Source organism: Salvelinus fontinalis, chromosome 2, assembly GCF_029448725.1.
Source record: "Salvelinus fontinalis isolate EN_2023a chromosome 2, ASM2944872v1, whole genome shotgun sequence".
In the NCBI taxonomy this organism is placed as follows: domain Eukaryota; kingdom Metazoa; phylum Chordata; class Actinopteri; order Salmoniformes; family Salmonidae; genus Salvelinus; species Salvelinus fontinalis.
The window spans coordinates 77,549,099-77,574,093 of NC_074666.1; the positions used below are offsets into that span (position 1 = coordinate 77,549,099).

The window sequence follows — 24,995 nt, forward strand, 5'->3', positions numbered from 1 at the left end:
GCTGTCGTAGCAGTCATATTCTTACAGTTTTTTAATAAGCATGGTTCTGTCCTTTTTGACACATTGAGTGGATAAAGAAAATATACAGAAACAAGCAACAGTGATTTTCAACCAGGAATGGATATTCACTGTAGACCAGAGGTAACTTGATTCAGCCGTGGGACAATTTATTTCTGAGTGAATAGGGGGCCGGAACATAATGATAATAATTTGTACACTGCAAATTGACCACAAGTAAGACCAGACAGATATTGTATTTGGAAATAACATTATCATTTCATACCATACATTGAGACACTATCACGTGTCTCTCTACTTATTCAAGGGAATACCTGGGAACAGATTTACAAGATTAACATCATAATTTGTACTAAAAACTACATTAGACATACAAAGAAGGCAATACTATATTGTCCCTTCATTCAGATGTAGAAGCTAAACACTCAAATTCCACTTTTTGAGATCCCAATGACAAAGAATGAGGACTCAGAGCAGAGACACGGCATCTCTTCCTCTCTCTCTGTCAACTACTTCCTGCACACACACACCTGAGGTTATCTTGGTGCAAGTAAGATGACATTCCACAAAAGCATTCACAGACAAGCACATGTATAAACACAAATGCACTTTTACATCTACCCACCACAGCCACACACACACAATGCTATACAATTTCTCGGAGCAAACGAAACTCATTATCCTTGTAAACCTGCTTTATAAAGGTGAGTCATTCAGAACAAACTCTGTCTTCATCATGTGATAGGGTGGGGGAATGCATTCTCAAAGGGCTACAGTTGAAGTCGGATGCTTACATACACCTTAGCCAAATACATTTAAACTCAGTTTTTCACAATTCCTGACATTTAATCCTTGTAAAAAATTCCCTGTCTTAGGTCAGTTAGGATCACCACTTTATTTTAAGAATGTGAAATGTCCGAATAATAGTAGAGAGAATGATTTATTTCAGCTTTTATTTCTTTCATCCCATTCCCAGTGGGTCAGAGGTTTACATACACTCAATTAGTATTTGGTAGCATTGCCTTTAAATTGTTTAACTAAGGTCAAACGTTTCAGGTAGCCTTCCACAAGCTTCCCACAATAAGTTGGGTGAATTTTGGCCCATTCCTCCTGACAGAACTGGTGTAACTGAGTCAGGTTTGTAGGCCTCCTTGCCCGCACAGGCTTTTTCAGTTCTGCCCACAATTTTTCTATGGGATTGAGGTCAGGGCTTTGTGATGGCCACTCCAATATCTTGACTTGTTGTCCTTAAGCCATTTTGCCACAAATTTGGATGTATGCTTGCGGTCATTGTCCATTTGGAAGACCCCATTTGCGACCAAGCTTTATTTTTTTATTTATTTTTTTATTTTATTTTATTTAAATTTTATCCCCTTTTCTCCCCAATTTTCGTGGTATCCAATCGCTAGTAATTACTATCTTGTCTCATCACTACAACTCCCATACGGGCTCGGGAGAGACGAAGGTCGAAAGTCATGCGTCCTCCGAAGCACAACCCAACCAAGCCGCACTGCTTCTTTAACACAGCGCGCCTCCAACCCGGAAGCCAGCCGCACCAATGTGTCGGAGGAAACACCGTGCACCTGGCCCCCTTGGTTAGCACGCACTGCGCCCAGCCCGCCACAGGAGTCGCTGGAGCGCGATGAGACAAGGAAATCCCTACCGGCCAAACCCTCCCTTACCCGGACGACGCTAGCCCAATTGTGCGTCGCCCCACGGACCTCCCGGTCGCGGCCGGCTGCGACAGAGCCTGGGGGCGAACCCAGAGACTCTGGTGGCGCAGTTAGCACTGCGATGCAGTGCTCTAGACCACTGCGCCACCCGGGAGGCGCGACCAAGCTTTATAACATGATGCTGCCACCCCAGTGCTTCAAGGTTGGGATGGTGTTCTTTGGCTTGCAAGCTTCCCCCTATTTCCTCCAAACATAACAATGGTCATTATGGACAAACATTTCTATTTTTGTTTCATCATACCAGAGGACATTTCTCCAAAAAGTACGATCTTTGTCCCCATGTGCAGTTGTAAACCGTAGTCTGGCTTTTTTATGGTGGTTTTGGGGCAGTGGCTTCTTCCTTGCTGAGTGGCCTTTCAAGTTATGTCAATATAGGACTTGTTGAACTGTGGATATAGATACTTTTGTACCTGTTTCCTCCAGCATTTTCTCAAGGTCCTTTGCTGTTGTTATGGGATTGATTTGCACTTTTCGCACCAAAGTACGTTAATCTCTAGGAGACAAAACACGTCTCCTTCCTGAGTGGTATGACGGCTGCGTGGTCCCATGGTGTTTATACTTGCGTACTATTGTTTGAACAGATGAACGTGGTACCTTCAGGCATTTGGAAATTGCTCCCAAGGCTGAATCAGACTTGTGGAGGTCTACAATTTATTTTCTGAGGTCTTGACGGATTTCTTTAGATTTTCCCAGAATGTCAAGCAAAGAGGCACTGAGTTTGAAGGTAGGCTTTGAAATACATCCACAGGTACACCTCCAATTGACTCAAATTATGTCAATTAGCCTATCAGAAGCTTCTAAAGCCAAGACAGAATTTTCTGGAAATTTCCAGGCTGTTTAAAGGCACAGTCAACTTAGTGTATGTAAACTTCTGACCCACTGGAATTGTGATACAGTGAGTTATAAATGAAATAATCTGTCTTTTGTTGTTGGAAAAATTACTTGTGTCATGCACAAAGTAGATGTCCTATCCTACTTGCCAAAACTATAGTTTGTTAACAAGAAATGTGTGGAGTGATTGAAAAAACGGGTTTAATGACTCCAACCTAAGTGTATGTAAACTTCCGACTTCAATTGTATATAACTTTTAAATGATTGTCAAATTTATACTGCATTACACAATTAATGAGTTATGTTTCCCTACCACTCCAATAAAGGATTAGATGTCCTAACCTACTGTGGTAACACCTTTGATTGAGATTTGTTTCACTGTTTGGGTGTGTTTGAAGGATCTAAGTTTGTAAGTGCCATTGCATTGAGCGCAGCCATTTCACTTGTAGTTTCCATCCGGTAGAGGCGTTGTGCAGGGGTATTTTGGGGTGGTAAATCAGAGTTTAACAATTGTGCTTTGAGATTTCTGCCCCGTGAGAATATGTCAGAAAACACATTACCGATCTCAGAATGTGCCAATGTTTGCAAACAAAGTCCCTTAATTTGTTCAGAGCTCTTTATTTTAACCTTTATTTAACTAGGCAAGTCAGTTATGAACAAATTCTTATTTTCAATGACGGCCTAGGAACAGTGGGTTAAATGCCTTGTTCAGGGGCAGAATGACAGATTTTTACCTTGTCAGTTCAGGACTCAATCTTGTCACCTTTCGGTTACAAGTCCAACGCGCTAACCACTAGGCTACCCGCCACCTCACTTTGAATAGCAGGTAGTAAGAATGCTTATTTTTTTCTTTTCTTTTTAATCTGACCATTTTTGTACCCGCTCTCCTTGAATTTACTTTGCATCTCAGCCATATTTCTGTCGAAATCTGATTGTTTTTTGCAAATTCTTTTGATTCGAAAGAATTGGCTGTAGGGAACACTTTTTCAAGGGAAGCAGGTAACAGCTATCAGCCCCCAACAAACTGTTACGATCAGTAGGTTTCCTGTATAGATCAGAGTATAGAACCTTATCCTCACACAAAAAAAGAAAATCAAGGAAACGGATTTGACGTGTGCCAGACTGCATAGTGTAACGTTTATCGTCTGGAGAAAGAGAGGAGGACCAAAGTGCAGCGTGGTACGTATCCATAATTACTTTTTATCAAGATGAATACACGAACAAAAACCAACAAAACGACCAACAAACAGTTCTGACAGATGCAACAAACACTAACCAGAAAATAATCACCCACAACTCAAAGTGGGAAAACAGGCTACCTAAATATGGTTCTCAATCAGAGACAACGATAGACAGCTGCCTCTGATTGAGAACCACACATGGCCAAACACAAAGAAATAGACAACATAGAACACCAGACATAGAATGCTCACCCAAACTCACGCCCGGACCAACCAAAATAGAGACATAAAAAGGATCTCTACGGTCAGGGCGTGACACATAGTAAATCTCAGGTGATCAGAACAAGAGTTAAGAAAAGCATGGAATGCCTGGAGCTGTTTTTCATCAACCCTCCATAGAACATCAAATATCAATGAACCATTCCCATATAATAATGTTAGGCAATATATATATATTTTTGTACTGTTTCACAAACAAATTAGCATAGTTAGGAGCCAATGGATGATCCCATAGCAGTACTCTTGATCTGAATAAAGAAACAATTTATAAACATTAAATAGTTTATAAACATGTGTGAGTACTATTTCAGTAAATGTTATAAACATGCACTGGAAGGTAGTTCATTAGGGTCACGTTGCAGAAGAAAATGTTCCATGGTTTCAATACCGTCCTCGTGTGGAATATTCGTGTATAACGATTCAACGTCAAAAGTAACTAAAAATGTATTCACAGGGAGAGAATCAAGAGATTCAATAATAGAGATCATACTGCTGGTGTCCTATTATTGTCAAACACGCGTTAGTTAGTAATTTTGCCTTGTAAAACTGACGCTCTGGCATTTTCCACATTTTGCACCAGGTTTGGCAATTTACCTGTCTAACATCAGCTCGTTTGCGCTGGGGTGGGACGGTTGGGAGGTGGGGACATTTGAGAACCACTCAAATTACCTCTTTTCCCAAATGCAGATGATTACAGCATTGATTTTGTCAGCTGTGGCCATGGCGCAATGCCCATGCAAATTTTTTGATTTGATCTTAATGATCTTAGTGATCTTAATCACCAAAGATTTATTAAAACCATGTTTGTGAGCAGCAAAACAGTGAGCGGACATTCCCTTTTTATCTATGTATTGGACATTATTTCAGCCAGTTCCTGTTATTATTTTGGATGTGCGTAAAACCCCCTCCAAGGCCATGTGTCCATATGCCCATCATGGATCGAGAGATGCGATGATGCCGGTGACCCTAGTATTTAGAAACGTTTAAGTTATTTTCCTGTACAATTTCTTGTTTTACGTTTCCTTTAATTCAAAATCAGGCCATCAATGGGCTATCCTACTACAACAAAGTCTGGTTCATCTGCGTCGGTGCATATTTTATTTAAATCCTGGCCATGCATTAGTCAAGCAGCCTATCAATAAAATGTTTTAAAATGGTCTACTCATCAGAGTGCCTTGAAATATTTTGGAGGTTTTTGCCCGCATGCTTTTGTATAATTCACAATTCACACACTGTACCTGCGCCGTTACACTCAAAAGCCACTGAATTGGTGGAACTTTTGATTTCACCTAATTTTAACATTGTCATAAGAAGCACATGTTCAACTTAATAAAGAAACGAGTTTTTCTGTCTCAATAGGTTATCTCGTTGTGACAGGGGGAATGGAAGCTTGTTGTGTGTAACAGGGAGTGGCAATTGAATGCAAGCTTAATATACACTGCTCAAAAAAATAAAGGGAACACTTAAATAACACAATGTAACTCCAAGTCAATCACACTTCTGTGAAATCAAACTGTCCACTTAGGAAGCAACACTGATTGACAATAAATTTCACATGCTGTTGTGCAAATGGAATAGACAAAAGGTGGAAATTATAGGCAATTAGCAAGACACCCCCCCAAAACAGGAGTGATTCTGCAGGTGGTGACCACAGACCACTTCTCAGTTCCTATGCTTCCTGGCTGATGTTTTGGTCACTTTTGAATGCTGGCGGTGCTCTCACTCTAGTGGTAGCATGAGACGGAGTCTACAACCCACACAAGTGGCTCAGGTAGTGCAGTTCATCCAGGATGGCACATCAATGCGAACTGTGGCAAAAAGGTTTGCTGTGTCTGTCAGCGTAGTGTCCAGAGCATGCATGCGCTACCAGGAGACAGGCCAGTACATCAGGAGACGTGGAGGAGGCCGTAGGAGGGCAACAACCCAGCAGCAGGACCGCTACCTCCGCCTTTGTGCAAGGAGGTGCACTGCCAGCGCCCTGCAAAATGACCTCCAGCAGGCCACAAATGTGCATGTGTCTGCTCAAACGGTCAGAAACAGACTCCATGAGGGTGGTATGAGGGCCCGAGGTCCACAGTTGGGGGTTGTGCTTACAGCCCAACACCGTGCAGGACGTTTGGCATTTGCCAGAGAACACCAAGATTGGCAAATTCGCCACTGGTGCCCTATGCTCTTCACAGATGAAAGCAGGTTCACACTGAGCACATGAGCACATGTGACAGACGTGACAGAGTCTGGAGACGCCGTGGAGAACGTTCTGCCGCCTGCAACATCCTCCAGCATGACCGGTTTGGCGATGGGTCAGTCATGGTGTGGGGTGGCATTTCTTTGTGGGGCCGCACAGCCCTCCATGTGCTCGCCAGAGGTAGCCTGACTGCCATTAGGTACCGAGATGAGATCCTCAGACCCCTTGTGAGACCATATGCTGACACATGCACATGTGTGGCCTGCTGGAGGTCATTTTGCAGGGCGCTGGCAGTGCCCCTCCTTGCACAAAGGCGGAGGTAGCGGTCCTGCTGCTGGGTTGTTGCCCTCCTACGGCCTCCTCCACGTCTCCTGATGTACTGGCCTGTCTCCTGGTAGCGCCTGCATGCTCTAGACACTACGCTGACAGACACAGCAAACCTTTTTGCCACAGTTCGCATTGATGTGCCATCCTGGATGAACTGCACTACCTGAGCCACTTGTGTGGGTTGTAGACTCCGTCTCATGCTACCACTAGAGTGAGAGCACCGCCAGCATTCAAAAGTGACCAAAACATCAGCCAGGAAGCATAGGAACTGAGAAGTGGTCTGTGGTCACCACCTGCAGAATCACTCCTGTTTTGGGGGGTGTCTTGCTAATTGCCTATAATTTCCACCTTTTGTCTATTCCATTTGCACAACAGCATGTGAAATTTATTGTCAATCAGTGTTGCTTCCTAAGTGGACAGTTTGATTTCACAGAAGTGTGATTGACTTGGAGTTACATTGTGTTGTTTAAGCGTTCCCTTTATTTTTTTGAGCAGTGTATATATTTTTTAGTTAACAATTCTAGCCTGTCTATCAATGGGTAAAGGGTTGACGTGTTATGCTCGACCTGCTCAGTTTGACCACAAAACACCAGAAAATTGCCAAAAAGAGTAGAACCAGTTCACCTGCTTTTACACTATGGTTTGACCATGATTTTCAATGTTCCTTTTGAAAGAAATTATATTGAAAAAGGAATAATTTAATAATATTAAAATGAGAGTTCAGTTCCTGTAACAGGGACGTAAATTAATCACTAATCACGTGAAATAAATAATTATATTCCGAAATGACTTAGTCAAAGCTACAAAATAACTAGGGCTTTACAATTATGGTGAACACTTTGAGAAATGTTGGGGTTAAGTGGATTAAAATCTTCCTAGAAGTCACAGAGGGTGCATGTCAAAATGCAGAATTTTGGCACTTTAGCAAATCTTTATTAATATTTTTTTTTTATCAGATTTATTGCATTCTCTATGTGGTCTATATGAAAGGGCACTTAATTTAATATAAGCGGCTTATAAAATGCAATATTAGTGCACAATTTCTACCTAAAATATCAAAGGGTTATGGCACTTTTAGTGGAACGACCCACCGGCATACTTAATTTCGCGTGTTCAAATATCCATCCCCATTTTCAAAGAACGCGTCTCGTCCAAATAGCAAAGCCACGCTCCCTCAAATGTATTTAAATGTTTCAGTCCTATAATGTCATATCAACGGCAAAAGTATATTGCCTATTGAGAACGTGCCTCGCACATGAAATACAATTAGTAAGAGCCTTTTTATTTCTGGAGAAGTGCGACTGTGATGTGTAAAGACATGTAGACCTACATGTTGAAGCCAACTAGAACAATGTGGATGGCAAATGGCATATTTAGCAAAACTGGATGCATTTTATTGTTGCTATTATTCGTTACTGTATGCTATTTAATAATTGTATCAATCCACAATATTGCGTGCCTTCCAGACGAATATAAGTTGATTATAATGCAAAGACTGTTAATAATCTACACAATTTGAGACAACCGCATGCAGTATAAAGCCATGAAGAACGTTGATTGGCCTGTGAGTGGTCAAGCTCTTGTCACACTTACAATGTATTTATTCATCCAAACCCTGCCCTTTTGCGTCACCGCCAGCATTTGAAATATTTCTGCCACACCCACAATTTGACAGCACTGCGTGATTGCACTAAGAGTTACCATTGTTAGATTTGTTAAAATAGAACCATGTGAATATTAAATCTTGAAATATCCTAACAAAAAACAACTCTCCTGTCTCTGTCTATACCTAACAGACATTGAAAACGAAAGTGATGATTTGGTGGATCGTTGTGAGGAAAGTTTAACCCCCACTTGCACAATTCCTTAGGCTCATCAAGATCAAGATACCATGGTTCACCTGGATCACTTTACTGACACTTAGGCTCATCAAGATCAAGATACCATGGTTCACCTGGATCACTTTACTGACACTTAGGCTCATCAAGATCAAGATACCATGGTTCACCTGGATCACTTTACTGACACCCATATTTCAAGAAATGTGGATAATGTTGACACAGTGAGCAAGAAAGCTGTAAGAAATATTGCAACAGCAGTGTTTATACTATTGTTAAACAATTGGGGGGTCATTGAAATGTTCAAGATAAGTGATATTGTGTTTCCTGTACAAGTAAGGTTAAACCTCTTTCAAGAATACTTGGCAATTTGGACCAACATCTCTCAGTAGTTAGAGCTTTTGTGTTAAAGCACGGCAACTATTTCTACAGTTGGAGCCTGAGGCCCTTTACATCATAGACATTGAGAGTCAACACAGCACAGACAAGCAAGACTGATGAAGAAAATAAAGAAATCATAACATCTTCTAATTTCCCAGAAAGTGGTAAGAAATTTACATTTTAGTAATTTAGTAGATGCTCTTATCCAGAGCAACATACAATTACAAGTAAGACAGGTGAGATTGTTTTAGTCAACCATCATGTCATAGCATTGTACGTGATTTACAGCTAACTTACAGTATGTACATTTAATTGTTCTTATAATAATTTTTCAGTGACACCTGTTCTGATAATTGCATTGACTGGTGGCACTGATTCTATGGAGATTGAATCTGGAAATCTCCTTCTTGGTCAAGATGATCTACCAGCAGCAGAACTCTCACAGATAGCACCCAGGATGTGTGATTTTTCCGGTCGTTGTGTCTCTGTCATCAACATGCTGGGCTTGCAGAGTTCTGAACTTACCCAGGAGAATCACAAATGTCCACTTGTGCATAAGCAGGGTATCAATACTGTTCTCTGACTTCTACCATTGGGTCAGCATATTGATGAATTCAAAATGGGAGTGGAGTGGCTGGAAAGAATGCTTGGAGAGGGAGCCCTTGCCTTCACAATAATCGTCTTTACCCACAAGAATGAGCAAGACTTTGGGTTGGGTGATCTAAAGGACAACAATGATCTGATGGATCTCATAGAAATGTGTAGAAATAGGTATCTCACCTGCAAAAAGAGTATGAATGATCCAATCGAGATTTCAACATTACTTGAACAGATAGACCTCATGGTGTCTGAAAATGATCCATGCGGCTACACAGGATAAATGTATGATGTAGAGATCAGGTAAAGGCAACTGAAAACAGATTGGGGTGACCGATCACAAAGCGAGGAGAAAACTGCATCAGGTATGTCCTCAATGCATTTGTTGCAGCAGCCGCATATTAAAAAAGGCAGAGTGTGAATTATACGGTGACATTCGAGGGGGTGGTCTATTTTTTTCCAGAGAGCACTGTGTGCACTGTGCACTCACACCATTTGATGCATGGAAAGAGACATCTGTTACAAAACACCAAAAAGTGTAATGACATTTGGTGATTGTCATTGACCACGTTTACATGCAAATCAAATCAAGCTTTGTACAGCACATTTCAGAAATGGAATGAAACGCAATGTGCTTGACAGGAAAAAACTATAAAAATAAAAGCTGCAATATTTACTACACAACAAACATAAGGTAAAAAACAAAATAATGACACAAACTGAACAACTAAAAAGCACCCTAAGGAAAAGCAAAGCTAAAAAATATATGTTTTAAGATCTATTTGAAATATGTCCACAGTTTCGGCCCCCCTCAGGTTCTATGGGAGGCTCTCCATGCCTCTTGGTCCTAGACTTTGGGATAGTTAAAAGGACAGTACCAGAGGACCTGAGGGACCTACTGGGTACATAACTTAAAAGCATGTCTGACATCTATTGGGGTGAACAATCGTGGATTGATTTAAAAACCAAGAGAAGAATCTTAAAATGAATTCTAAAACTCACAGGCAGCCAGTGCAGAGACCTTTAAACCGGTGTAATGTGCGCTCTCTGTCTGGTCTTGGTCAGTACCTGTGCTGCAGCATTCTGTATGTTTTGCAGTTGACCAAGGGCTTTCTTGGGTAGACCAGACAGGAGAGCATTACAGTAGTCTAGCCTACTTGTAATAAAAGAATGGATGAGTCTCTCTGTATCAGCCTGAGAGAGAAACGGCCACACCTTGGCAATGTTCCTCAGGTGGTAAAAAGCTATTTTGGTCACATTCCTAATGTGTGACTCAAAATGTAGTCCAGAATCGAAAATAACACCAAGATTTTTTACCTGGTGTTTTTTCTTTATTGCCTGTGAATTCAAATGTGCGGCTAGATTCTCTCTCTGTGCTTTGGTTCCAACAATAAGTACCTTGGTCTTTAATTGGAGGAAGTTATGAGCCAACCAAGTATTTAAATCACTAATACAGTCTAATAATTTATCCATGGCGCTAAAATCCTCTGGTGACACAGAAATGTAAAGTTGTGTATCGTCTGCGTAGCAGTGAAAATCAATGCTGTGCTTTCTGATAATGCTGCCAAGGGGTAACATATATAAACTGAACAGTACCGGACCCAAACTCGAAACTTGTGGAACGCCACATGTGATATGTATTTTCTCTGAGTTATGTTCACCAAGGGTCACAAAAAACTCTCGACCGGTTAAATAGGTCTAAAACCAATTTAGAACCGGAGAGGCCAACCCACCTCTCCAGTCTGTCCAGAAGCACATCATGGTCAACAGTGTCGAATGCAGCACTTAAATCTAAGAGTACAAGGACAGAGAGCTGTTTGGCATCTGTGTTGGCTCTATAATAATTGACTACCTTAACTAAGGCTGTCTCTGTGCTGGGCACAATAACCACATTGGATTTTTTTTTTAAATACAGTTGGCACTTAAAAAATTATTTAGCTGTTTGAACTCCAATTTCTCCAGAACTCTGCTTAAGAATGGAAGGTTGGAGATTGGCCAAAAATTGCTAAAAGCTGAAGAATCTAGATTATTTTTATTCAGAAGGGCTTTCACCATAGCAGTTTTTAGTGCACACCAATATCCTGTTATTATTCGGGATACTTAAGTATTCTGTTTTTGAGTTGAGGCATGTGAACATCATATCCCGTTTACAATAACCCAAAAAGCTTGTATCCCGTTTATGAGAAACCTGGATAAAATGCCTGGGATATGATAATCTTAGACGGAATACTGTGGCATGTAAACATCTTATCCCGTTTACTGTTATTTTTCACAGTCTGTGCAGGCTCAGTTTCACATATCATGGGTGTTGTGTGATGTTTTCATCTGATTGCCAAACAAATCACTTCAAAAAGTAGGTTTGATCCACCATAATCATTTCATAATAATTTATTTTGCTGATACTCATTCTGCACCGTATTGCCTACTGGCTATTTTCACCCCTAATTTAGACAAGTTTCAATGACAATGACAGTTACATGCAAGAAATAGCAACTCATGTCAAAGAAAGCATGAAGGAATTTGAATCTAAGATAAGAAAATATGCATTCAAAAAGGAATTTACAATTGATCTTTCACTTCATGTATGTGAGCTTGCAGGAAGTAAGTTAGCAGATTCCCATAACAAATTCAGAAGCAACAATGATGCCCTTACTTACCTGGAGCAGAAGAGAATACAGTACAACAAGATTTTCAAAAGACACTGCAAAGGTTCCTCATCTGCAGCTGTGTTTGCTGAGTGAATTTGCAACACACTGAAATAATCGATTGTACAGGCGGTCTATGACCAGACGGCCATTGACTTGGCTGAAGAAATGCAATTAAGTCACCCTCCATTCAGTGGAAACAGGTCTAACACGGAGAAACACATCCTGATATCACTGGCGGAGGAGAATTTTGACAAGTTCATGACCTACACTCACAACCCAAGGAAACACTTTGAGAAATCTATGAGAGAGAATGTAGAGAAATATATGCTCACAAAATGGTCCAAAGTCCTTGCCTTGATTGAAGGGAACATAAAAGTTAAAGAGCAGTGTGTGAGCCATGCAGTGCATACAGCAACAAGACAATCAAAAACAGGAATGGAGACACCAACATGTGGCTTAGAGAGTTTTCCAGTGCTCTAAAAGATGAGCTGAAATTTGCAGAAAATCATTTCAGTGATTTCTGTGACATAACCGACTTTGACTTCCTCGAAGAAGAGGTAAGGGAAGGTCTTGCCAACAGAATCATGGAGATCAACAGAAGCCTCAGAAATGTGTCACTCCTGAGCATGAAGCAGTTCAGGGAGAGGCCAGATGAGATTCTGATCGAACATGTTTGTGATTGCTGCTGGGTAAGGTGTCCCTTCTGTAAAGCCATCTGCACAAACACCATGGAAGGGCACAAACCGAAGGATCACAATGTCCCTTTTCATCGCCCTAAACGAATCAATGGATGCCACTTCAAAGACACAGTAGAATTTTGGATAGATTTTTGTACAACTTCAGTAACAAGTAAATGGCCGGTTTTACCCATCCCATGAATCAGAGGATACATATATTTTGAAAGAATACTGAAAAGCTGGCCCAGGATTTGCTGATTGGAGCATCACACCAGACCTCTCTGAACTTCCATACTGGAAGTGGTTTGTTTGGCGATTTCAAGAAGATCTGGAAAGGTATTATGACCTAAAATTCCAGGGCAAATAGTTCCATAACCTCATTTTCATATTACCCTTGTGTTTAGTGTACGTGCGATTGTAAATATTATTGCAACAAATATACCATACTATGGGAAAAAAGATAAACAGTGATAGACTGTGGTCAACCCAGATACATATTTAATATGTCCAACAGTTCACTAATACATATATTAGAACAATGATTTGATGAATGTCATTGCTCCTGTCCTAACCCATTGATCTAACTAAATCACCCCTCATATATTGGGGTCTAGTAGATTTTGAAAGAAGTAAGTTTGAGGTCTCCTTTGATACGAATGTAGGTAATGACATCTAGGCCTTCACGATTGGGGAACTGGATCTCCTGTCCATCAGGCATCTCCACTTCAAACGTGTCGCCCGTCAGCTTCAGCACAATCTTGAGAGGGAGAAACCCCATTTGTTTACATCATTAGTGTTGTAGCACATTCCCCCTTACACCCACATGGCCAATTGCAACGAACAAGCTGGACTAAGCATTAGCGCTAGTTTCCTTAAAATGGTACTAGCGGGAGATTACATGGACATAGGCCCTAATTGTTTCTGTTATATTGAACACCTGAAACATTATGCCCAAGATTCTCCATTTTTATAGTCAGGATCAAACCCCCCTCCCTCCATATTTTCAACCTCCATTTTCACACCTTGAATGTAGAACCCCTTTGGAGTGGATTGTGGATCTCTCTCTTCTCATCACCCCAGCAGCCGGCAATCTTTGAGTTGCACACGAGCACAGTACCATCAGTGTCATCATTGAAGCGTGGGTTAAAGTGCAGTGCCAGATCATCTTCATCACAGCCCAGGTCGATCTGGAACCTGGATATGGGAAATAGGAAATCACGTCATTCCAGAAACCCTAATACATGTCTGTCTAACATTAATTGATTTCATGCATACAGTATACCAAAACAAAACCATTCTCTGGTCCGTCCTCTCCTCTTTCGAGCAATAATTTGTGAAACTGGTAGTTAATAATTTTATTATGCATAAGATTAATTTATGGGTCCCTCTGTGTGATATAAACACAAAAAACAGTTAAATGCAGCTCCCAAGTGGTGCAGACACTGCATCTCAGTGCAAGAGGCGTCACTGCAGTACCTGGTTCGAATCCAGGCTGCATCACATCCGGCTGTGATTGGGAGTCCCATAGGGCGGCTCACAATTGGCCCAGCATCATCCAGTTTTGGCAGGGGTAGGCCGTCATTGTAAACAAGAATTTGTTCTTAACTGACTTTCCTAGTTAAATAAAATAAAATACCTCTCAGCCTGATCCATAATCCTCCCCTGTACTTTGAACTGGTCTCCAGCTCTCAGCTCCACATGCTTCAGCTCAAGTTCCTATGAAGAACCATATAATTAAATTGAGTGCTTTTGAACATAAGGTAAAAGTGATTTTGTATTTTAATATGTCATGTTGGGTTATAAAATATTTAATGACTGACTTTTAATAATCATTGGAATCACAATGTACAGTGCATGCATAGATTACTTTTTCAACAATTACCATGTTGTCAAAACATAATCAAGACTCAAGGGCCTGACCGTTTAAATTAATTCACTCAGCAACACATATCTGAGTGCAGTAAGCATGTATGCCACTATGGCTGCGTTTACACAGGCAGCCCAATTCTGATCTTTTTTCACAAAAGATAAGATTTGGGCTGCCTGTATAAACACAGCCTCTTCAGTAAGTAACTGTGTGGAATAAAAGTATCAGCATATGCATGAAAGTTAATGAGACTTACCATTGGCATTGCCATGTTGTCACTGGTGGTGAAAGCGGCCCTGAATGTGGTTTGAGTTGCAAGACGGACTGGGATCGGACAAGATACCCTTATTTCCTGAGATACAGAGAGTAGAATGTTAGTTGCAAGTTTGAACTATCCTTTTATGTGTGCAACCCTCCTCACACAGGTCACTCACTGATTAGCATAATAGTGAGGCGTGCTAAATGATGATTCAATAAATAAATAAAAATTATTCTCTCACTCACACCCTGATACTAGGTTATGAGAAGAAGCTTGGTGGCAGACTGGCAGTGAAGATAGTTGCTTACTAAACTGATGCTTTTACTCACATTGAAAAGCCTGATATTTGATCAAAGTCACTCTGATCAGTAATCAACTGTGTAGTGCTGCACTGTATATTATAAACTGGGTGGTTTGAGCCCTGAATGCTGATTGGCTGACAGCCACTAGTGGCGCTGTAATGACAGTGTTTAAAGTAAATGACTGTCCAGTGAAAAATCTCACTTTTAAAAGCTCATGTTGTGTTAACTCATACCCAAATAATGTTATCAACTCATCTTTTACTCATATTTTGTGGCCAAAGCATACATTTCAGAAGAAAACACACTTCAAACCCCACCTTAAAGTTGTATCTCAAACAGACCGTTTCAAAAACGCTTGCTATTTCCTCATATAACGTGATGTCACGTTTTTGGCCCAGACGTCTCATTGGCTCATTGGCTGAGCTGGCCATTAAGTCGTTTACTTGTCATCAATATTTTAAACGACTGGTATACGCCCACAGCATTCTGTTGTTTCAAACACAGAAAAGCTGCTTTTTAATATAATAAAAACAATTGAAGGAAATAACTATTTAACTAATATTGTAATTAATTATAGGTCATATTTATTAGAAATCTGGAAACACTGGACAGTTAAAGTGCATGATCTGCCCTTAACAAATACAACAATGAATAGATTTTATGAATCAACAGTATATTCAGATATATGTGCTGGGAAAGTGTGACTACGTCCCTATCCTATCAACCTTTTAGTCTTTGAATGGTCTTCCAAGTGCAAAACACACAACAACGCTATTGAAAATCTTTTAGAAAAGGCATCAGGTAGAATAAGTAGACGAATCCACAAATACAATTTTATACATATCTTAAATGACAGCGTGTTCATGAATTTTATGATATAATATTGAAATCCAGTCCAAAACAGTATGATCCTTGCTATCTGGAATTCTTGGGACCTCCCTACCCCATTGAAGTAGAAACATTAAATGGTTAAGGTAAGGGTTAAGGTTAGGTAAGGATTATGGTTAGGGTAGGGATAAGGTAAGGGTGGGACGTCCCAAGGGTTCAGGATAGCGCTGTTTTGCATGTTACTGTTTAATAAATAAAAATATCTATGGGGAAAGAGGAAAAAGGAATCAGTGACAGTTTCCGCCAAATTCCCGGAAGTGACGAGGACAAGTAAACAGAATCTTCTTTTTGACAGATGAATAACCCGTGAAGTGGTCCGAAGAAATACAAAATAATCTAAAATAAAATGTACATTTAAAGAAACATTCCCCAGGGGCATGAGATAAACGTTTGTGTTAAGATAACAACGCGCGTCATCAACTGTCGGAGGTAAATAGCTGGCCAGTGGCCACCTTTCTTTTTTATCATGCTCATTTGCAATATACATACTGCTGACAGCTGCCACCATTGGGTAGCCTAGCAAGCAAGTAAGCTAACAATTTTTTAGGGAAGTGGCTAGCTACGGCGCAGCGTTCCAAGGCACTGCATCGCTGTGCTAAAGGCGTCACTACAGACTCTGGTTCGATTCCAGGCTGTATCACAACCGGCCGTGATTGGGAGTCCCATAGGGCGGCGCACAATTGGCCCAGCGTCGTTAGGGTTTGGCCGGGGTAGGCCGTCATTGTAAATAAGAACTTGTTCTTAACTGACTTGCCTGGTTAAATAAAAGCCTAGCTAGTCTTGAACCAGGACCGACTAGCTGTGCTTGTGAAGACGACGATCTCGTCATATTCATCGTCGCCCAGGTACTGGTTCAAGCTAGGCTCAGCTATCTACCGTTGGCTTCATCATTAACTGACTAGCTAATTCCTATTTCTTGCCAACAAATAAAGCTTTCTAGTTATATTTGTTGCCCACATATTCTGTTACACTCATTGTGTCAGCATTGGCAACCTTAACCTGGGATGGAATTTTGTGTGACGTAACTAGTTAACTTATTTTTTTTATGTCTTTATAGACTAAGATTAATCAATGCCATTCTTGTTTTCCTCTTAGCCAGATTATACAGGATAAACAGTCCTGGAATGTTCACAGACATGGACTATGAGTTGGAGGAGGACAAACTGTAAGTAAATATGATTTGCATCCTTTTCATGTTCTACATGTGAAAACAGGTTTTATATATATATAGGTTTTATATATATATATATATATATATATATATATATATATATATATATATATATAAATGTTTGCATATATAACAGAAATACCTTATTTACATAACTATTCAGACCCTTTGTTATGAGACATGAAATTGAGATCAGGTACATCCTGTTTCCATTGACCATCCTTGAGATGTTTCTACAACTTGTTTGGAGTCCACCTGTGGTAAATTCAATTGATTGGACATCATTTGGAAAGGCACACACTTGTCTATATAAGGTCCCACAGTTGACAGTGCATGGCTGAGCAAAAACCAAGCCATGAGGTTGAAGGAATGGTCTGTAGTGCTTTGAGACAGGATTGTGTCAAGACAGAGATCTGGGGAAGGGTACCAAAAAATGTCTGCAGCATTGAAGGTCCCCAACAACAGTTGCCTCCATCATTCTTATATGGAAGAAGTTTGGAACCACTAAGACTCTTCCTAGAGCTGGCCGCCTGGCCAAACTGACCAAGAACCCAACGGTCACGCTGACAGAGCTCCAGAGTTCCTCTGTGGAGATGGGAGAACCTTCCAGAAGGACAACCATCTCTGCAGCACTCCACCAATCAGGCTTTTATGCTAGAGTGGCTTGACTGAAGCCATTCCTCCAGTAAAAGGCACAAGACAGTCCGCTTGGAGTTTGCCAAAAGGCACCTAAAGGAATCTGACCATGAGAAACAAGATTCTCTAGTCGGATGAAACCAAGATTGAACTCTTTGGCCTGAATGCCAAGCATCATATCAGGGGGGAACCAGGCACCGCTCATCACCTGGCCAATACCATCCCTACGGTGGCAGCATCATGCTTTGGGGATGTTTTTCAGTAGCAGGGACTCAGAGACTAGTCAGGATCAAGGGAAAGATGAACGGTGCAAAGTACAGAGAGATCCTTGATGAAAACCTGCTCCAGAGCGCTCAGGACCTCAGACTGGGGCGAAGGTTCACCTTGACAACAATGACCCAAAGCACACAGCCAAGACAACGCAGGAGTGGCTTCGGGACAAGTCTCTGAATGTCCTTGAGTGGCCCAGCCAGAGCCCGGACTTGAACCTGATCAAACATCTCTTGAGAGACCTGAAAATAATGGGAGAAACTCCCCAAATACAGGTGTGCCAAGCTTGTAGCGTCATACCCAAGAAGACTTGAGGCTGTAATCGCTGCCAAAGGTGCTTCATCAAAGTACTGAGTAAAGGGTCTTTGCTTTGCCATTATGGGGGTATTGTGTGCAGATTGATGAAGGGGAAAAAACAATTTAATCAATTTTAGAATAAGGCTGTAACTTAACAAAATGTGGAAAAAGTGAAGGGGTCTGAATACTTTCCAAATGCACTGTACATCTAATCTAATTGGCTTTGACAGCGCTTGCTTTCCCAAATCATATTGTAGACACTAGACAGACAATGTATTAAAAATAATCTCCAATTATTCTTCAACAGGGGGATCCCTACAGTCCCTGGGACTATATCACTGAAGAAGGATGCTCAGAACCTGATAGGGATCAGCATTGGGGGTGGGGCACAGTACTGTCCCTGTCTCTACATTGTACAGGTATTATGTACCTCTATACTGTACCTCAGTCCATTAGAGCGGTTGTTTGGTTCAGTAGCTATGTATCCAGAGTGTTAACTAAATCAGAAACATTAGATTATAGATGCATTGTATAAACCATTATCTTGAACTTTCTTAAAGCAGTTTGTTTTAAGGCTTATGGCTTGGTTTTTGTCATTATTGGATCTATTCTTTACCTGTAACTGGGATCTCTGTCAGGTCTTTGACAACACCCCTGCTGCTCTGGAGGGGACTCTGGCGGCTGGCGATGAGATCACAGGAGTGAACGGCAAACCTGTGAAGGGCAAGACAAAGGTGGAGGTGGCAAAGATGATTCAGGCTGTCCAGGTACAATAAGAGGGCTTGGAATCAGCTTTTCAATCAATTTTGGTTTGATACTGCAAAAGACTACAAACCAGTTAGTGTATTTCCTATAGTTATTTTTTTGTTAGCCACACAACCCAAATCATGTACCAACACTGACAAGACTAACAAGACTAACACTTACCAGTAGATAAAAATAAAGTCCAAAGCAACAGTACTTAATTCTGGATTCTGTGTTTTTTAGCAGTAAATTACCAGTCAGTCTGAAAAGGGCTGCGGTCACTACTAGATGTTAAATAATATAGACACCTCAGATCGTTCAGCGGAGCTAGTGAGAACAGGACGATAGCCAGGAGTTTGGACCCTCACGTCACCAGTGTGGAGTGGCAATGTTGTTTTTAAATCCATTGTGATGACACAGGAAGCTATGCGAGTTCAATGACTACCCCACCATGGTCTGTGCTCAGGATTAGAGAGATGGGGAGAGATGCTCCACTGTCTGTATAAAGGATTAGTATGTGCCATTGTTGCCCTTAGGCTTCGCTGACGCTTTCATTTTTTTGCATGCTATGCCCACTGAGTTTAAATTGTCACAGTGGTGTTTATTGATATTACTTGCAAACTTTGTGCAGTTTTATCAGAGGAGCTGTAATTCTTATGTTCCTGCACTTGCAGAAGCACCTTTGTTTGGCTTAAAGACTGCTATATTGTGCAGTCTTGTCCTTCATGATTTTCAGTTGAAATTAGTTGCAGACACACTTTGTACACATGGATTGTTTGTCAATACCTGGTTGACTATAACCTGCCTGTAACGCGAGTCCCCAGACTAACCAGGGGAGAAAGCCAATGTTAGGTAGATCTATCAATACTGTATTGCCTGGGGGAACTCCATAGGCTATATATTTTTGTTAGAGTAATATGACCCCTGGGGGAAGTGTCTGTAGATTTGCATCATGGTTTTAATTATACTGAGATGGTGTTTGAGTGACTGTCTTATCTCTTCCATTCATTCCTCTTGTCTTTGCAGGGAGAAGCAACAATCCACTACAACAAGCTGCAGGCTGACCCCAAACAGGGGAAGTCACTGGACATAGGTAACAGTCGCAGAATACATCTCTAAAATATACAGGTAATTGACAAAATAAAGGAAACACCAACATAGTGTCTTAATAGGACGTTGGGCCACCACAAGCCGCTAGAACAGATTCCTTGGCATAGATTCTACAAGTGTCTGGAACTCTACTGGAGGGATGCGACACCATTCTTCCACAAGAAATTCCATAATTTGTTGTTTTTGTTGATGGTGGTGGAAAAGGCTGTCTCAGGCGCTGCTCCAGAATCTCCCATAAGTGTTCAATGGGGTTGAGATTGGGTGACTGGCACGTCCATGGCATATCGTGAAACATCAGCAAATTGAGCAGTGTTCGTCACTGAAGCTCTTGTCAAACTTGCCCCAACAATCATCCCTCTTGCAAAGTCACTAAGATATTTTCTAGCCATGGTAGCCAAAATATTGGGCAACTGGGCCTGCCTAGCATTTTTATACATGACTCTAATTCCACAACTGTGTGGAAGCACCTACTTTCAATATACAGTACATTGTATCCCTCATTTACTCAAGTGTTTCCTTTATGTTGGCAGTTTCCTATATATGGGTAGAGTACCATTCTTACTCACCAGACCGACAGATGCTACCATTATAGTATGTTTTTACATTGTGGTGTGTGTTATCTGGTGTGTTTTAGTGCTGAAGAAGGTGAAGCACCGCCTGGTGGAGAACATGAGCTCTGGTACAGCTGATGCTCTGGGGCTCAGCAGAGCCATACTCTGCAATGGTGAGACTGGGACAAAACACACTGTCCATCTGTCTGGCCATGTTATAGATTTCTATTATTTCTGACTTTACTTTTGTCATTGCATACACTTGAAGCCAATTACAGTCAATTGAAGCCAATTTAGTTGACATCACCCCTAAGAAACTGGCCCTGTCCGAATAACTATACTAGCGTACTACATACTTAAACTATATACTCATTTTGGGAATTTGATCTTGCAGAATACCAAAATGAACGAATGGCGGGAGTCAACGCAATCACGTATTAGATGACTCATTCGGAGTACTATTTAAAATATGTCACAACTTTTTTTCAGATGCTATCTAGTATGCAAGTATGGGTATTCGGACACGGCCACTTCATAAGCTCTGTGCAATCTCATGATGACTGATATCATCTGAGAGGACCGGAGAGGGGCACTATGCTACTACTGTAAGTGTCCTCATACTAGGCCCTTTCTTTTTCAGATGGTCTGGTGAAGAGACTGGAGGAGTTGGAGAAAACAGCGGAGCTGTACAAAGGTATTTTTTAAATGATTAATGTTATTATGTGTGACATTCTCCATACGTTCTCCCCTCTTCATGCACCACTGTCCTTGTTTGTCTCTTTACAGGCCTGATGGAGCACACGAAAAGACTGCTCAGAGCCTTCTTTGAACTCTCTCAGACACACAGAGGTGAGTTACCACGCCTTGAAACTACACAAACATTATATTAAACTACAGATCTAGACACAATATAACCATGTACTATGATCATACTCAAGCTCCCTCACACTGAAAGTGAACAGGTCTGTATTTACAGTAATGTGTTGCATGCCATGAGACTGGATGATGTTTGATTGTTCCACTCTCTCCCTCTGCCTGGACGACCCTCAGCGTTTGGGGATGTGTTCTCTGTGATCGGGGTACGGGAGCCTCAGGCTGCAGCCAGTGAGGCCTTTGTGAAGTTTGCTGAAGCCCATCGCAACATGGAGAAGTACGGTATCCAGCTGCTAAAGACCATCAAGCCAGTGAGTAGTAGAAGACATTAACAAAAAGTCAAATCAATACACAAACCATTAACAGGATTCATATGCCAACACCCCAACAAGCTTGCATTCACTCCTGCATATACCTAGATTAGATAACTTACATCCCCACAGATCCATATATATATTGGGAATCAATTAATCATGTTCCTCTCTGTCTCCTGTTTTGTAGATGCTCCATGACCTGAACACCTACCTTCATAAGGCTATACCAGACACCAAGCTCACCATCCGCAAATACCTGGATGTCAAATTTGAGTACTTGGTGAGAGCAGACCCCTTATTCAAAATGTCAACATTGATCAACTAAAAACAGGGTCTAAACTGAACCGAAGCGTTTATTTCTAATGTGTTAGTCATTGGCGTAAAGGTTAATCCATTTTGTGTTCCAGTCTTACTGTCTGAAAGTGAAGGAGATGGACGATGAAGAGTACAGCTGCATTGTGAGTACCTTACCTTACTTCCTATGCCTGTAGTCCACACAAAAACACTGATGTCATTGAGTAACAAAGTGGATCTATGTAGCATGTTTAATTTAGTTTTTCTTATATACCTGTGTGTTTCCTTAGGCGATGGGAGAGCCTATGTATCGCGTCGGCACCGGGAACTACGAGTACCGGCTTGTGCTGCGGTGTCGACAGGAGGCCCGTGCTCGGTTCGCCAAGATGAGAAAGGATGTGCTGGAGAAGATTGAGCTACTGGACCAGAAACATGGTTTGTTCTCTCTGTGTCTGTCTACCTAGGAGAATCATCCTCTCCATTAACGCTCTGTCCAGCTACCTGTAATAAGTGGACAGAGTATCTCTCCAAACAGTCTCTCTCTGTTTGCCCATTACTAATGGATATAAGCCTTCCCACTAGGCAAAAACTGGGTATATCAACGTTGTTTCCACGTGGAAAACTGATTGGATTTGCAAAATCATCAACGCAAGGGAATGTTGTATTTTTTTCCCACCCAACTTTATAATAATTATTTTAGATTGAGGTTTCAACTAACTTGAATTCAACAATCAAATGTAAATCAAAACTAGACGTTGAACTGACATCTGTGCCCAGTGTGGGTAAATTTTATCCAATGTATGATCAGTCCCTCTCTCCCTGCTTCACGATATACTAATGTATCAGGCTGAGCGATTCTCGGCACAGATGGCCTACTAATTGTAAACAACCCTTTCTTTGACATCTGCACTGCTAGGAAATACCAGATCTGTCTAAAGTGTGGTATAAAGGTAGGGTGCGTGTTAACACACTTTCCCCTTCCTGCTTCCCTTCAGTCCAGGACATCGTGTTCCAGCTGCAGCGTTTTGTGTCAGGCATGTCGCGCTACTACGACGAGTGCTACGCCGTGCTGAAGGATGCTGACGTCTTCCCCATCGAGGTGGACCTCTCACGCACAATGATCAACTACGGCAGCCAGTCACGCTCCTTCACAGAAGAAGAGGAAGAGGAGGAGGGAGGAGGAAGTGAAGAACAGGATGGGGGTGCTGGCAAGCAGGCTGAGAACGGTGCTGAAAAACTGATTGATGATTATTGAGAGTTAATGATTGTTTTCTGGAGCAAAATTCCACCTACATCTATCAACTGCCACTCTGCATTTACTTAGCAATGATTAGTTAAATATGTGGAAATGGTCAGCAAAGTCAACACAATGGAAAATACTACTGTGAATTGCTGCTATTCAACTGTACTGGAACTAACTATTGCAACCTACTGTAACCAATACCATTTCCACAACTGACAGCCATCACTGTAACTAACTTTGTGGGGCTTGAATTGATTCAATGGGTTTTTTCGGGGTCAGTTTATTCTGCAAGTTTATTTCTAGTTCCTACCAAACACGCATATCAGATTGGTGGATGATATTTCCCTAAAAAAAATGTTATATCGTTGCTAAATGAGTGCAGCATAGTATGTTACAGAATGATTGAGCAAAGTGTATTTTTATCTACACGTTTTAGGTGCTGATACTTCAGTTTAGGAGTGTATATATGTTTGGGGTGCCTTCAGTCTCATTTGAATCATATGTGGACAGATGAGTCTATTCTCAACAAGTGGCCAGTCCTGTCTTGATGAGATGACAGCGGTTAAATGCTGTTTCCAATAAAATGATGTAGTCATTTGGGGCGAGCACATGATTAAGAGTGATCATTAACCAGGGCTGTCCCCAGACCAAAATAGGACTAATTTTCCATTGACACAAGCCCTGATGTTACAAGTTTAACAGTCCCACTCAATATTTTGCATTCTATCTGCACTAAACCACATGGAATTTTAATGGGGTAGCTGAACAGAGTGAGGTACAAATCACTTGTAAAGGATGAGAGGGAAAGGTTCAGCCCAAACAGCATTTTAAACTGAATGAAGGAACCTCGGTCAAATTAAATGTTATAATTCCAGTGTGTTTTTTGTTACTTGTCTTTTTCTGTCTTTGTTATTGATTTCTCTGTCTCGCTGCTGCACCCGATGCTAGATTCTCAGCCCCACTACAGTTTAATAATCATAAAACAAGTGCAGTAGAGGGCTGTATTCTTTCAAATTGGAATGTATTTAATCAAAGGGACCTTTGTCTTATGTTTTGATTTGTCAACTACTGAACTGTATTGATTTTGTGCTGAAGCTTTAATCTGGTTACATTGCTACTCTTGCTCAGTTCCACAAACAAAGTGAACCTTGAACATTATACCAATTTGATATTTTTGTGTAAATTGTTTTTATTTTCCTCTATGCTTCATGTATTATTCAAATACAGTATGTATCCATTGTGAAAACCATGGGTTCATAAAGTATTTACAATATAAAGAATATACTGGAATTTACATTGCTGGAGCTTCCAGAATGTCTTATTTTATGAAGATATTAAATATTTTTATTTATTATGGGTGTTTTAATCTTGTGTTGAGCTCTTTTGTCTTTGTTTATGTTACATGTTGTGTGGCAGAAGGATACATTAATTATTCTGATTTAATTAAAGTTTCTGCAAAAAAATATTTGGTAACCATTCTG

At 41.0% G+C, this 24,995-nt stretch overlaps 2 protein-coding genes across 5 annotated transcripts; one reads left to right on the top strand and one right to left on the bottom strand.

The window, feature by feature from the left end:
* Positions 1-13,176: 13,176 nt before the first annotated feature.
* On the bottom strand, positions 13,177-19,089 carry LOC129827285 (galectin-2-like). Of its 2 annotated transcripts, none has more exons than XM_055888015.1 (5): positions 19,002-19,089; positions 14,819-14,914; positions 14,332-14,411; positions 13,718-13,889; positions 13,177-13,452 (listed from the first exon to the last, which is right to left on the bottom strand). In XM_055888015.1, the coding sequence occupies exons 2-5, from the start codon at positions 14,831-14,833 to the stop codon at positions 13,306-13,308; spliced, it is 414 nt and encodes a 137-aa protein (XP_055743990.1). In that variant the 5' UTR covers positions 14,834-14,914; positions 19,002-19,089; the 3' UTR covers positions 13,177-13,305. The 2 variants fall into 2 exon arrangements, with proteins under 2 accessions (XP_055743990.1, XP_055743992.1); XM_055888017.1 differs by lacking the exon at positions 19,002-19,089 and adding an exon at positions 15,441-15,515.
* LOC129827267 (PRKCA-binding protein-like) lies at positions 16,260-24,979 on the top strand. 3 transcript variants are annotated; one of them, XM_055888005.1, is made up of 13 exons: positions 16,260-16,440; positions 17,107-17,176; positions 18,693-18,804; positions 19,024-19,152; positions 20,156-20,222; positions 20,874-20,963; positions 21,431-21,484; positions 21,577-21,639; positions 21,841-21,974; positions 22,165-22,257; positions 22,385-22,435; positions 22,562-22,706; positions 23,267-24,979. In XM_055888005.1, the coding sequence occupies exons 2-13, from the start codon at positions 17,136-17,138 to the stop codon at positions 23,524-23,526; spliced, it is 1,239 nt and encodes a 412-aa protein (XP_055743980.1). In that variant the 5' UTR covers positions 16,260-16,440; positions 17,107-17,135; the 3' UTR covers positions 23,527-24,979. The 3 variants fall into 3 exon arrangements, with proteins under 3 accessions (XP_055743980.1, XP_055743983.1, XP_055743986.1); XM_055888008.1 differs by having other exon boundaries at positions 17,111-17,176; XM_055888011.1 differs by lacking the exon at positions 16,260-16,440 and adding an exon at positions 16,523-16,856.
* The last annotated feature ends 16 nt before the right edge of the window (positions 24,980-24,995 follow it).